The 14,858-nt window shown below is 35.4% G+C and overlaps 1 protein-coding gene across 1 annotated transcript in view; it reads left to right on the forward strand.

The window, feature by feature from the left end:
- Osbpl1a (oxysterol binding protein like 1A) overlaps nt 1–14,858 on the forward strand; it is a 218,075-nt gene that overhangs the window by 174,400 nt on the left and 28,817 nt on the right. Inside the window, exon 18 of the mRNA XM_026388022.2 lies at nt 10,383–10,458. Coding sequence (XP_026243807.2) covers nt 10,383–10,458 — 76 coding nt within the window. The remainder of the gene's footprint in view (nt 1–10,382; nt 10,459–14,858) is intronic.

A 14,858-nucleotide genomic window follows, 5' to 3' on the forward strand; every position in this document is an offset into this window, starting at 1 on the left:
ATTGTTTTTATAGATATCTTTTTATGGACATGTTTTCATTCTTGTCATTTTGTAAGAGAATTCTCAGGTACTAGGGGAAAAGGGTGCTTTTTAACTATCATTCTTTGTAGTTATCTATAACACCAGGAAACATACACCATGACATTATTGCAAAAGTGTGGAACACATCCTGCTCCAATTCAGTTGCTAGCACTTCCCCCTCCATCCCCTCACCCTGTTACAATACTGTTCCCCATGTGCCATTTTACCTTCTTGTTACCAATACATGAGGATTTCAGTTGCTTCACATGCTCATGACCTGTGGTGTTCCATGGTGTCTCACTGTGGTTTTAATTTACTTCCTTCAGTGATTTTGAGCACTTGTCTGTGTGTTTATTAACCCTGTTGTGTCTTCCTTTGTGAAGTATCTGAGGATTTTGTTCACTTTAAATTGGATTATATGTTTTTATAATATTGATTTGTAGAAATTCTTTATATATTTGGATACCCATCCTCTTATGATTATATGTATCATGAGTATTGGTGTAACTTACCTTTTCATTTCCCTAATAATGAATAGATACCTTTCTTCTTTGTAAAAACACGAGTTTTTAATTTTGATGAAGTCTGCTTTGTAATTTTTCTTTCAAATTAGTGCTTTTTGAGTCCTCACTAAGAAATCATTACCTTCCCCAAATGTTTACTACTCTTATGTTCTTTAGTATAACTGATGGTGTTTTCTTCTGGTTAACTTCATCAGTATCTTTGATGAGAATGACAGAAAAATGGAAGGTGTTAAAAGCACATCAGAAATCCTGTGATGTGATATTTTAGTTTCTCTAGGTGCATAAATAGGCTTTTGTTATTGACTATAGAAGAATATTGCACTGTAGGTCAGTTTACTCATCCTAGAACCCTAAGTACAGAAAACCAATAGCTGTAAATTTATCCCAGCAACACTTTCTATAGTTCTGACCAGCTACAGATCTGCTGTTCACTGCAGGTTGAACAAAGCTTAGAATCTAATGGGAATAAAGTTAAGTAAATCTGCAACAATAGGATGGTATTTTTTTAAAAAAATGAGTGGTAAGTAAGAGTGTTTGCAGAAACTGTTATCCTTTTAGATAGTGAGTATAGGTTTCGGTCTGTATGGTTCCATATACCCTAACCAGGACAAAGAAGGGGTAGAAAGAAGAATGGTAATTTTCAATAAATGTGTTTGATATTTTTCAAATGACTTGGGATGATCTTAGTAGGCTTTATACACATCATTTCCTTTTTTAATCTTTTATTTTTAAGGATAAATTTGTGAACTCTGTCCCAAATGAACCATATAAAGATTTTTACAGTATTTTGATGCATAAATGACAGTACTTTATTACTGCAATAATTTAATCTATCTTCATTTTAAAATCTAATCTTCAATTTTATGAATATAAATGTATTTATAGTTTATTCCTAATGAATTAATAATATAGAAGACTAGTTTGGGTGTTTCATAAAGATCAGTAGGGCAATAGAAATTAAAAGATACAAGCTGTGTTCACTAAGATTAAATTTAAATTGGGACTTATAGAAAAAAGGATTGGGGGATACTTGAGAAATGATGAGTATCTGACAGTTGCAGATAAATATACACACATAGATAGCACATGATAAATACACATGTACACATACAAATTTTCATTATTATATTAATAAGATTTATTAACAAGTCTGTTTCTCTGTGAAGTTGTTTTCTGAGATGTTTAGTTCATCCTTTTGATCTTGAATCAGAGCTAAGAATTGAGTTGTGTTTTGCTTTTCAAAATATCCAGATGAATATGTTGGTACTTAAAATCATGATTTCTGCAGAATATTTAATAACATTGAACAAATGTTTATTTACATGCAAGTGAAAATGATTTTGAAGAAGTTGGTTTTGAAAATATTTTTTCAAGAAGTAGTTTAGAGACAAAAAATGTTCACTGTGTTCTTTATCTCAGTTTCTTCTTATTCATCTGTCTCATTATTTCATTGTTTTTTTTCCCCTTTAGCTCCTTTTTAATTTAAGAGACATGATGTAAAACCATTTCTTTTAACACATTTAGTACCTGTCATGCCAAATTCTCAGTACCATGGCGAATACAGAGGAGAAGCTATATTCTCCAACCTGGGGGAGTAGGAATTACTAGTGAAAGGCAGATATGTGCAGAAAGAACAGAGGATGAAGACAAGGAAAGAATTGTGAAAATTAAGCAGAGCATGGAACTAGACAGCCTTGTTGTTCTAAGAAAATAAATGTTGATGTTTCTTTTAAAATCCTATTGCTGACAATGTGAGTATGAAATTATTCCTAAAACCTAGGTGCAGAAGAAAGGACTGAATGGAAGAGCCATGCTTTAAATTTCCAAGGATATATTTTGTAGGAATAAGTACTCTCAGATCTGAAGACAAGTCAGTTTCAATATAATTTAATAATGCCAATGGAACGATTAAAGCACAGTGAAATTAAATGTGGAAATTATTTTTGTGTATTCTCTTTCATCATTTCAATTAAATGAAAAATATTATTTGGACAGAATTGGCCTAACACTTTCACCCATGTCATATGACATTAAAATAAGGAATATACCAGTAAACTATTAAGTAACAGGAAAGAAAGGGACTTCACCAGGTTGGAGTCCTTCCCAAGTTGTTTCATTATGCCTTAAGGACAGTTTTTGTTTAAATAGAATCCTTGTTTAATGTCTCCCATGTCCTAACCAGAAGTTCTGAGGGAGTAGCTTATTAGTTTGAAAAATCTCAGGTTGTGTTGATATCAAACCATAAATGAGATCCACTGCCTGCAACACTCATCCTCCTTGTGCAAAACTGCTTCATGTCTGCTTTTGTCTTGGCTTAATAGAAATAACTTTATACCTGCCTTTCTGTAAAAACCTTTCTATAGTTATGAAGACTATTCCATAAGTAGCTACTTTTCTAGATCACCTTTAAAACCATAATAATTATACAGAAACTAGTAGTAATTTTAAATCTTTTACAGTTCAGACAGAAAATCAAGATGGTTTTTCCTAAAATAGCCACTGTATAACAACATCAGAATTCACTTTATGTTGACAGTTTTTTGCCTGCTAGGCCCTGGACTGAATGTTTCCTATCACTGGTCAAGTCCCATATTAAAAAAAAAAAAAAAATATATATATATATATATATATATATATATATATAGAGAGAGAGAGAGAGAGAGAGAGAGAGAGAGAGAGAAAGAGAGAGAGGGGTAGATAGATAGATATATAGATAGATACACATACATAATCCTGCACACAGGAGTATGTATGTGTTATTGGAAGAAAATTTTCACTAACAATACCTACCATTGCTAGATATATTCTATTTCACTTTTTAAAAAATGGTGGTTATATTAGCCATTAAATTGAGTTGACATTTTGCAGTTAATGATACCCAGAGTTTATAAAACACTGCTCTGTATGCTATCATTATAGCCTTGGAACCCCACCAAGACCTTGTGAAATATTAGCATTGTCACTTTATAAGTGGAAACATTAAACTTGGAGAAGTTGGGTAGTTACTTGTTCAAGTTTACACAGTCAGTGTGAAGAATCCCAGTTTTATCACTTCTTTCTTCTGTGGCCATGCACAAGTTATTTTATGGGAGTGCTTAATTTATAGAACTGTTTTAAATATTGAATGAGGTGGTGCCCTTTAAGTGATTAACACAGGCTTTAAAATGGAGTAAACATTTACTGAACATTAGCCATTAGTATTCAAACACTTCATCCTGGTAGAGCTCATTTAAAGTTAGCTCAGGGATATTTTGATGTCACAGCACTTCTAAAGTACTGCTTAAAAAACAAAAAAACAGAAAAACAAAAGACCCATCCAACTCTGAACTTGAGAATCAATGATCAGTGGTATTTTAAAATGAAATAGGAGTTAAATAAAAATTGTAGACTACTGTTAAGATTCCTGGAGGCACAGGTAAAAAGATTGTTGAAGGGAGAATTCCTCTGTCATGTAAGAAAGGGAACAGAAAGGGCTCACAGGGCATGGGAATAGAGTCACAAGGGTCCAAAACAGAAATAAGAACAAACCCCTTAAAGAGACCTTTGCTTTGTAGAGTTGCAATCTTGAAATAGATGTGTATAGTTTGTCATTACAGAATTGAAAATTAAAAAAAAAAAAACTGTTGTTGGGAGAAACCTTAACCAATATACACAAAAGTTTTTTTTAAAAAAGTCATTTCTATAAAAGTCTTGTTTCTTTCTTTAACCTGCAAATGTGGATTAGTGATGTAGTTCAGTGTAGAGCACTTGCCTAGCATGTGTGAGGCCATGGGTTTTATCCCCGCACTTGGGGTAGGGGACAGGAGGCAGGAGAATTAATACCAGCTTACTTGCACACACACACACACACACACACACACACACACACACATTCTGTCCTGGTATCTTAAAGTCTCACAAATTGACAGGAAATCCCAGAGATATAAATAGGCAGCTTATAGATGTGTAAATTCAAATGTTAATAAACATAGAAAGATGTTCTAACTGAATAGTGGCAAGGGAACAACAAAGTAAAATAGCATGACAGCAACACTTTCTAGCAGGCAGACTGAAAACGTAGACAAAGCACCAATTGACACCAGTTGCTGATGGAGGGGATGTGGGAAGAAGGGTACCCTCATAGATGATTGGTGAAATAGGAAATTGCTAAAAATTTCTCAGAAAGCAATCTGGCATCTTTGGAAACAGGAGACAGAGATACTTCAGTCTTACTCCTGCTACTCTATCACATAGAATTGAAAGCATCAGATTTAAATAAGAATATAATGTATTGAGATGTTTTGGTTATGTTGTTGGTTTTGGCAAAAGAACAAACAGTGAATGCATTTCATGGAGAATGACTATATATTTTGATATATATTATTCTTAGATAATATTATACATTGATTAAAAGAATATTTACCATTTAATCTCAACAGATTCCCATAAGATATAAGTGAGAAAAGCAAGCCATAAAGAATTATGTACAATGAATATTCTGTCCTGGTATCCTAAAGTCAGAAAGTCCTTTTGTACACACATGCATGTTCTGTATGTAACTACTTGGGAACATGGAGAAAATAGAAAAAGAGCTTCTTTATAGCATTGATAATAGAGTGGTAAGCAACAAGAACAAAGGTAATATAGACTACATAAAAAATTACACCAGGGGGCTGGGGGTAACTCAGTGGAAGAGCACTTGCCTAGCATTTGTGAGGCCCTGAGTTTGGTCCTCATCCCTGCAAAAACAAAAATTTTTAAAAAACCCCATCATTCATGATATGCTATTTACATAAGATTACTTGTGTGCACATGTACATGTGCCTAAAGACATAAGGAAGAAAGATGTGTACACTTGTATCTATCAACTTGAAGGGGTGTACATGATATATTATTTAGTGAAAAAGCAGTGTGAGCTATAGGGTAATATTTCAATAAAAATATATATACTTGCATGTGCAGAGAGAAAAATGTGGAAAAGAGCCCCACGTTGTTTGTATTGGAGCAGGCAGTAAGACTAGATTTGCTCTTTATCAGTGGATTATTTCGTTTGTTTTATAATAATATATTATTTAGTAATTTGAAAAATAGCCACATACTCTTTTGCTCATTTGATTATGTATGTGCTTGAGAAGAATGCTTTTTTTGTTGTATATGTTTTGGTTTAGATATATAATTTTTTATTCATTAAAAAAATTCAAGAATGAGATTACCAAACTTTGTGAATTAAGACATTTAGCTTTCTTTTGGAGTGACTATTTAATGAATGATGAAGTGTTTTTATCTTGCCCATTAAGACAATATTGAAAGATAGCTGTTACTTTGTTTCACTTATAAAATATAATGATAATAATCTTCCTAGATAGGTGATACTATACATAGAATCATATTAGACTTGGGAAAAGTAGGTGGTGAACAAAATATTTATAATATACAAATCTCTCTTAACAAAATAGGCAGCTGTCTAGCTGTGTAGCCTTGACTTAGGAGATTTGCCCCAGGTTCTGCAGTGAGGCAGTAGCAGGAGTGTGCTGTGGCTCTAGTTCCCATCCCACAGGTTTTGTTTATGTCCTCCATGAAAAAGAATCCCTCATACACACATACCTAAATATAATGATTATTTCAGTTCAGTACATATATATGTATATGTGTGTGTATACATGTTTTATTTGTGTGTGTGTGTAAGACGTTTATTTGGATGGATAGATAGATAGATAGATAGATGATAGATATCTACATACCCAAGGTCCAGAATAACTCATGGTGTGCCTCATGAAAATTAGTGGGCAAACTTGAACAACAAGGCACATTTGGCACCCATTTTTAGCCCAAGCTTCATTTTGCTTGCCTTTGTTTCATCTACTGTTTTTCTAAGGCTCTCGGTGAACAAGTAGTGTTGTAGGTACAACCTAGCAATCCATGGATCAGAAAGGCAGTAGGCCTGATGTACAGCAGGTGTAGTGGTCTAGTCTGTGCAGTTTTCATGAATGTGCAGAGCTGTGGTTTCTGCCAAGTCTCCTTTAAAGACTCGGGGGAAGGGCTGTGTTCTCCTGACTGTGCCTAACTTTTTTTTGTAATGAGGATTTGAGCCCCAGCATTCTTTAGTTACACTTCATAAATTCATTTGGTTTGATTTGGAGTCTGCCTACAGCAGTGGGTAGAAAGAAAATAATAGTGGGACATCAAATGGAGCCCTTCCCATCAAGTAAGAAAACAACTCCAAGGAGACTTTTCATTTAAAACCAGTTACTGTCTTGTTGTGTGGATAGTCATAATGTCATCTGTATAGTCCAAACTAGAACTAGGCATAGCACTGTCAGTCCCTGGTACAGGGTGCTTTCTCTCTGTGTGAAGGGAAAAAAAGGAAGCATAGAATGTAGGATAATGACCCTCAGATCAACTTCAGCGGGAGAGAATCACTAATCTGTGGGCTCAGCCTGAATGTTCTGACTGCTGCCTCTTCTGTGCTTACTTCTGCCTGAACTAAAACCACCACCCAGTGTCACTGGGAACTTCTCTCCTTTTTCATTTCTTTTTTCTGGTGGAGGGAATGGAATTTTTAAATCTAGAAACATCCTTTTCAATGCCAATCACTTTTTAAAAATGTAATCTTCCTATTTTTTTTTTAAGTTACTCTCTTCCCCCTGCTGCTTTAAATAACACTGCAGAAGATGTTACATTTTGTTGATGCTCAAGCTGTAAACTGTTTCAATCTAACTTAGGCGCTCATACTTGAAAAGTTTTTTTTTCTTCCCTCACAATCTTCAAAGAGTACATTCCTTTTGTTTTCAGAAGTAATTAGAGAACCAGTTTGTCCAGTAAAGTAGCCATTTGTGGTGTTTGAGCACTTGAAATGTGACTATTACGAATGAGAAACTGAACCTTTGCCATATCACATTTTAATTGATATAAGTTCAGTTGTATAATGAAGCAGTATATAATAGTCCATTAAATACAACTATGTTCTGTTAAGAATAGATTTCTCTTTAAATGTTGAAAATACTAACTAAATTGAGGTACACTCCTAATGTAAAATATACAGTGAATTTTGTAGACAGTATGGAAAAATAAAATATTTCACTAATACTTTTTATGTTGATTACATGTTGAAATGCTAATATTTATATTGGTATAAATAAAACATTAGTTTATTGTATTCCTTTTTACTTGGTTAATGTGGCTACCACCTTCGTGTTTCTCTGGCAGGCTTTTCAACTCTGGCACAGTTGATATTGGGCCTGGATGATCTTTGTTGTGGGGCTCTCTTGTTCACTGTAAGAGGTCCAGCAGCACAGCCTCCCCCTACAAAAGGGCCCTTTCAGCCTCCAGCCTCTGCCTGAAACTCTGCTAGAGGTGAAATCTCTGGGCTCCCATTGTTGGAGTTAATTGCAAGACAGGTCTTTATGTCAGCTATACTAACATGAACTTTCACCAGTAGTCCTAGGTTGCTCGTAAACCAAATTCTTTTGAAAGAGGTAACATCTGCCAACTGGCTTCATAAAGTCCAAAGCTTATTCAACAAATACTTAAACTCCTATTCTGAGTTAGGTGTTGTCCACCGCAGGCTGGGCTGCACAAGGCTACTTGATGTGTAAATGATGTTTGAGTTCTTGGGAGTTTACATACCTTTTGGGGCCACGGAGTCAACAGATAAGCAAAAAAACCTATGTCACATGTTGATCGGTGCTGTGGAGGATGAAGCAGAGTTGCATAGTACTCTGGTGGAGGGTTTACAGAGATGGTACTGTTACTGCCATCCCGGCCTGTCCTCTGATACCTCAGAACTTCTTTTGTGCCTAGTATTCCCCAGACCTCCAGTTTCTTTGGGTTCATTTGCCATTTCTTACAAGAGATGTTTTCCAGACACCTTTACCTAGCCTCTGATAAGTTTTCCTGAGTGGAGGGAATTAAGATTCCTTTTAGATATGGCACCTGGATCTGGATTCCAGTTTGAATTGCCCTTGGAGATAAGTTGGGTATTCTGTGCTTTGACAGTCTGCCATTGTACCTGTCCTGGTAGCCCCATGAGGCTATTGACCTAGATTGTGGTAATACCAGGAAGTCTGAACCACAGCTTGTGTATGGTATGCCTGTCCCCAGGCCATTGTTTTCTTGCTGCATCTGATCTGTTTATTGCACACAGTGTGTGGATGTGAGTGAGGGTTTGCACTTGGCTCTGCATGTCCTACAGAGAAAATAACATGGATTTTATAATGACCACTTACCCTTTGAAATCCCTTTTCTTTACTCTTCTATCTGTTTGTGCTAGAAGTATACAATGTTTCAGATTGTCTGATTTATAAAAGAATAATTTTAATTTTTATAAAATACCACAAAAAGTTATGTGCATAAAAACGAGTATAGAGGATGTTTCCAGGTAGGACTCTTGATGTGGTGATTTCTGAACTGAGAAATGGCATTTCTTGAAATGCCCTCCAGAATATTGTTGTTTTTCTTGCTTTTCTGCTGTCCTTGACTTTAATCAGAGCAGTAGGACACATTTAATGTAAACATTCATAGGGGGAATTATAGCCCTCATTCAGTCTTCACAATGCTTATTTTGGGTTCACAACTTCCTAGATATGATTTTTTTCATAGTCAGGAGATAGAAAATTTAGCTTACATATATCTCCAGAATAGTGTTTTACATGCACATGGTGGATAATGGCAGAGATCTGTATTGCTGATAACCATTGTTCATGTCACAGAGATCAGTAGTCTTGGAAAATGGGGAATGTGATTTAAATACCATCTGTGGCCATTTATCCAGCAGATTGGTTAGATGACAGATCTGCCAAATGAGCAGCATTTGTTCCTGACAAACCAAAAGAATTTTACAATAGAGAATTTTAAATAATATTGTTTATTTTAAAATTTCAAATTTTATTAACTTATAGTCAAATTAATGTTTGACGTAGAGGTTCTTTTAGAAGGTACATATCTTTGTTTAATATTGTCTTTAATATTTCACATACATATTTTCGAGGCCACAGGAAAACTGTCATCCCTTGCCATAACTAGGAAAAGAATGAATTATTCAGTGTTTTAAAAAGTTGGTGTGAGCATCTCTTGCCCTCCTGACCTGTGATGCTGCTCTGCTTATCTGTGGAAACGGACTCAGCACCCTGCCCACCACCAGGCCTGCCGTGCCTGGACTGTGATGTGCTGTTTAACCAGGCCATAGAACTTCTGCTGCTGATAGCCACCATCCCTCTGGCTACTTCCAAACCTCTGCAGCAGCTTCAAGGGTGCTCTTTCTGTCAAGGTTTATTTAGTAAAGGATTTTCCAATATGTCCAGAGTTGCTCAATTTTGTTCAGTGTCATTGTCCTGGAAGTGCTATATGTGATATGGGACCTAAATTTTACTTTAACATTTTATTTACATATTTTTGAAGGCATTTTCCCATTTAATTTCATAAAAATCTTTAGGTTCTGTGATGGTATTTTATTTACACTGTATGGAAGCTAGAGTACAATTATTTGTTAAATATCCGAATATGGCAGGTGTGCTCTTGAATCATAACAACTGTGTTAGATGTGCCAATGCATAAAGGATAGTGTCCCTCTGAGGTGATTCAGACTGCTGGATCCCAAGGATTGAGAAAGACTTAACAGAATCTGGGTCCATGCTATGATGAAGACAGAGGGCCTGCTGATTTGCTACAGAACTTTTCAGGGGCCAGAATAGCAGTGAACAGGCAGAACCCTAGATTGACTGTTTTGCCCTGTGTGTGACAATGCACATTTTATAAGTGTCTTTACATATGTGCCTCCATCCTATATTAATGACAACAGGTTTTCCTTTCCAATGTCAATGGCATTAAAATGAACTCTTTGTTTTTCTTTTCTTTTTTCAGAACAAGTTTGCCCTCTCCCATGTTTTCCAGAAACGACTTCAGTATCTGGAGCATCCTCAGAAAATGTATTGGAATGGTAAATTAGCTGTCTGTTCCATCATATGGCATTAAGCAGATAGAGGTGTGATTGCATATCCTTTGGAAGGGACTCTTAAACAGCTTGCATGAAAATAATGCACAGCAATGTTTATAGAAACCTGTGAGAGTCAAAAATCTCAGAAGGTCTTAAGAGCAGTTTTCCTGACGGAATTTGAACTACTCTTTATGCCAGTTAATATGGCTTTAATGTGACAGTTCTTTACAAGAAAATAAGAAAAAAGCTCTTTGTTTTTCCTATCGTCACAGCACATTTTTATGTTCACATAAACTTATTCAGAAATTTGTTCAAAGAACAGATCTTCCACCACATTGTAGTGTATGATTTCACTTATACTTCTGTGCACAAAGTAAGTTTTTGTACTTTGGATTTGTAAGTGTGGCATGTTAAACATTTGGAATATGTCTCTTGCTTCATTATCTGTGCAGGGGGTTTGATCTTGGGGGAACATGGGGAAATGGCAACTTTTCCCATTATATTACTCCCTGAATTCTCTTTAAGATAGTGGTCAGCACTTCTTAGGCTAGAATTCTGAGTAAAATTCTCTTAATTCTTCTTAGCGTAACTACCCAGAAAGATGAGAATTTTAAAATGTGGGTCCTGAGATGCCAGGGAATCTTTTATACATTACCGTGCTAAACATTGGTATTTACTCCCAGAACTTCCCCTGCACGGAGAAGTAGAGTCAACTTCTGAACATGTCCTTCTGATTCTTGAAATCTTTTAAGTGCTGATGCGCCACTTCAGCGTTTTTCAGTGGCCTCTGTTCTCTGAGTAGGGTGATGTCATCTGAGACTTCCAAAGGTTGTTTCCAAGGAGCTCTAATTCCAGATATATTCCTTTTAAACAAATGTTTTCCAACTCCTGAATGGAAAATAATTTAAACTTTGTACACCTATAATGAAGGCTTTGATCCCAGCTGAACTATTTCCTTGAGATGATGGGTCAGTTGGGTACCTTCCTGGGTGGTGCTGCCTACTGTGTGAAACCAGAATATAATTTGTACTTAAAGGTGCATTGAGAAATGGATGATTTCTCAACTATCGGCACTTAACTACAGCTGAGAGAAGACTTGGGCTCTAAAAGTACTTTTTCAGTAGGACAAAGCAAATGCACATAGATAAATACGTAGGTAAATTATACATTTTAGTCACTTTGGGACTGAAAATTTCAAGACAAAAAAAATATATTGTTGTCAATATTTTTCAAACCCTTAATAAATGTATTTACTTTTACAAAGCAGCATGCAATTATGTATATATGTATGTGCCTAAAATTAAAATCATTTTCACAAATGAATACTCATCCTTTCCTCAAATAATATTTTCTACTCGATTTAAATAGCATTAAATTGAGAAACAATTGTCCTTACTACCTATAGATTTGTACCACATCTAAGGCCATTTGGTCAAAGGAGTGTATAGAAATGTCAAATGTGGCTTAGTCTTTTTGTCCATCATGGAAAATACAGTTTTCTGTGTTTCTCAATATGTCTAATATATGTCCTTTTCAAGCATTCTAAATTGGGACTAGCCATTTTTAAAAAACTTTCCAGTTATGTTAGAACATACCTGTCATTCTTTGAAAGATACTTTTTGTTTTTAGGTACAGAACTATTTGTGGTGAGCATAGCTGTCTTCAGAACTACCTGTGCAAATAAACTCTTGTACTGAATCATAAATAAAATAAAGCAAATAAAAACACAACAGTTTGAGTTGAAAAGGTTTCACAGGATATTTTGAAACCTCTACCTATAGAGCTTACTAAAAGCATGGGGAGAAAGCTTCCGGGGAAATAGTATCTTTGGAAACAGCTCTCTGCTGAGGTGTATAAGAGACCAACATTCTAGAGGATTATTAATGTTGACTGAAAGGAAATACCCCAGCACTTGGAGGTGGTGTTCTTTGGGCATTGTCCTTCATAGGATCCTCTCTCCTAGGCAACAGAAAGAATCAGAAGGTCCAAGGGCTGGGCAGCAGTAGAGATTTTTTAAGAGATATCTTGAATAGAAATACAAATGTTATCACAACAGCAAAATTTTAAAAAGTTAACTTTTGGTATCAAATTCTTCTAATATCTGCCTGTTTCCACCCCCAAAGAAAATAGGTCATAATTTCAAAAATAGTAGTATCCATAGGTTATAATACACCTAAATTGAAGACTTTTTAAAAAATCCTCTTTGAGTCACCCCCTTTATATCGGAGAAAACATTCATACAAAAAATTGTGCTGTGAATGGATAATTATGAATGTAATGCACTCCACTGTTGTCATCTATGTAAGAAATAAATAAAAAAAGAAAGAAAGAAAATCCTCGATTTCATATTCATGATTCCATTACAGTGGTTAATCCAAATACTTCATTTCAGGTCGGTTTGTGGGGTCAGTCTCTGTTACAGAAGTCATACATACATACCCTTCAGCTGTAATCTCTATTTCCTTAGCTTATCAACCCAGTTATTTAATTTAGCAAGAGATCAGGAAATGTTATTTTGAACCTTCTCTGCTTATGCCATCCCTGTCAGCAGCACAGTCAGAGCATCCCTCACCAGCAGCCCCACTATGCAGCACTGAATTGGGGTTCCATCCCAGTTTCTAAAACAGTACCCTGTTTATGGTATGATGATATAGTTTGATGGTGTAGTGTCATTTAAAATATATGACTTTTAAAACTCACAATAGATGTTTCTCTGCCGGGTATGGTGTAGGTCTAATTTTGTCTCAGGAAGGGGAGGAGGTCATTGTTTCTTCTTCAGGCATTTGTCCACCAGAGCCTATGGCATTCTCCAGCAAGGCTCACCATCTCTCCTTCCACTTCCACATACTTGCACATTTTGCTTTACTTGTTTCCAAAAAGCACTTAGAGACTCAGGTTTCCCAAACTGATGGCATACTTCTTTTCTTCTTCTAATATGTTTTGGATGGGATTATGTTACCAGCCTCTTGGATTATACTCCAGGAAATAAATACTTTACGTAACTGGAATTCAACCCTAAATCTCCTTGTGGTTAAAGCTTCTAAACAAATTCCCAACATCATACTAATACTGATGTTGGCTGATTGTTATAAGCCTTTGTTCTTTATTTTCTTACTTCCATTGTCCTTTTTCTGAAAGACTTCTTAATCCCAAAGCCCAGTTCTAGTGTTTCACTTATTTTCTTTCTTCTCTCCATCCTTTGCTCTAGTGCTTTCTCTCCAGGGTTGATCTAGAGATTAGGTTATGTGGAAACCAGTACCAGAATCTAGGTGCAAAATTTGAGTAGGTGCTCACACCCAGGGATTCGCCAGTACCAACCTTGTGTTTGTTAATAGAAGCTTAGTGCGGAATTATTTTACGAGAAGAGAAGAGGTCAGCTATATACTGAATACTGACTTTTTACAATAAAAGTGTTGTAACACTGTTTTGAGGTATCCAGTGGACTCTAGATAACAACAGAGATTTGATTGCTACCATAGTTCTATTGAGGAAACACATGAGCAAGCCGTTTTTTAAAGGGTGGAAAGTTATTGTTCTGTTTTCCCCTGTAACTCATATTTCCATTCCTTATTTCCCATAGAATATTATCCTAATTTCATTTTTATATTTCTGAAGGTTTTTTTATTGACTACTATCACAAAAATAAGTATAAAAGTTAAGATTCATAAATCTATATCTTTGACCATAAGACTTTTTAGTACTAAAAGATTCTTTGCATCATTGCTCTTATAAATTTTATAATATGAGTGATCAAGCCTGCAAACACAAATTCATGAAAATATTAACATAAAGGGTAAAATGCTGGGGCTGGGGTTTTAACTCAGTGGTTAAAACATGCATGAGGCACTGGGTTTGTTCCTCAGCACCACATAAAAATAAATTATACATTGTGTCCATCTACAACTAAAAAATATTTTAAAAAAGGTAAAATGCTATTTATGTATTAGTAAAAAAAGTTGGGTTTTTTTCTGTTATGTTTAGATATGAGATGCCCGATACTTCCTGCTAGAATGAAACAGGGTTTTCAGTAATAACTATGTTCTTGCTTTCTTAATTGATGTAAGAATTGAAAAACCTTGCTCACATTAATAGACAGATGGGAGTAGGAGTTCTGTGTTTTTTTTTAATATTTAGCAGTGTCACTCAGTTCTTTGACCCCTCCCCATCTGTATGCCAAAAATCAGATTGTTGTAAAAAATATTTTTTTATTATTAAAAACACTCAATTAGACTTCATTGTGTTAAGAAATTTTTGTGGAAAACCCTAACATGGAGAAGGTTTTGTTCCTTTCCATTACATTTGGGGACTTCATGGGACATGTACCAGAGAAGCTCTACCAGGGTTCTCAGATTGTGACTGTTGCTATTTCCTTTCAGTTATTCATACCTTGCAGTATTAAGAAG

Source organism: Urocitellus parryii, chromosome 13 (assembly GCF_045843805.1).
Source record: "Urocitellus parryii isolate mUroPar1 chromosome 13, mUroPar1.hap1, whole genome shotgun sequence".
NCBI lineage: Eukaryota > Metazoa > Chordata > Mammalia > Rodentia > Sciuridae > Urocitellus > Urocitellus parryii.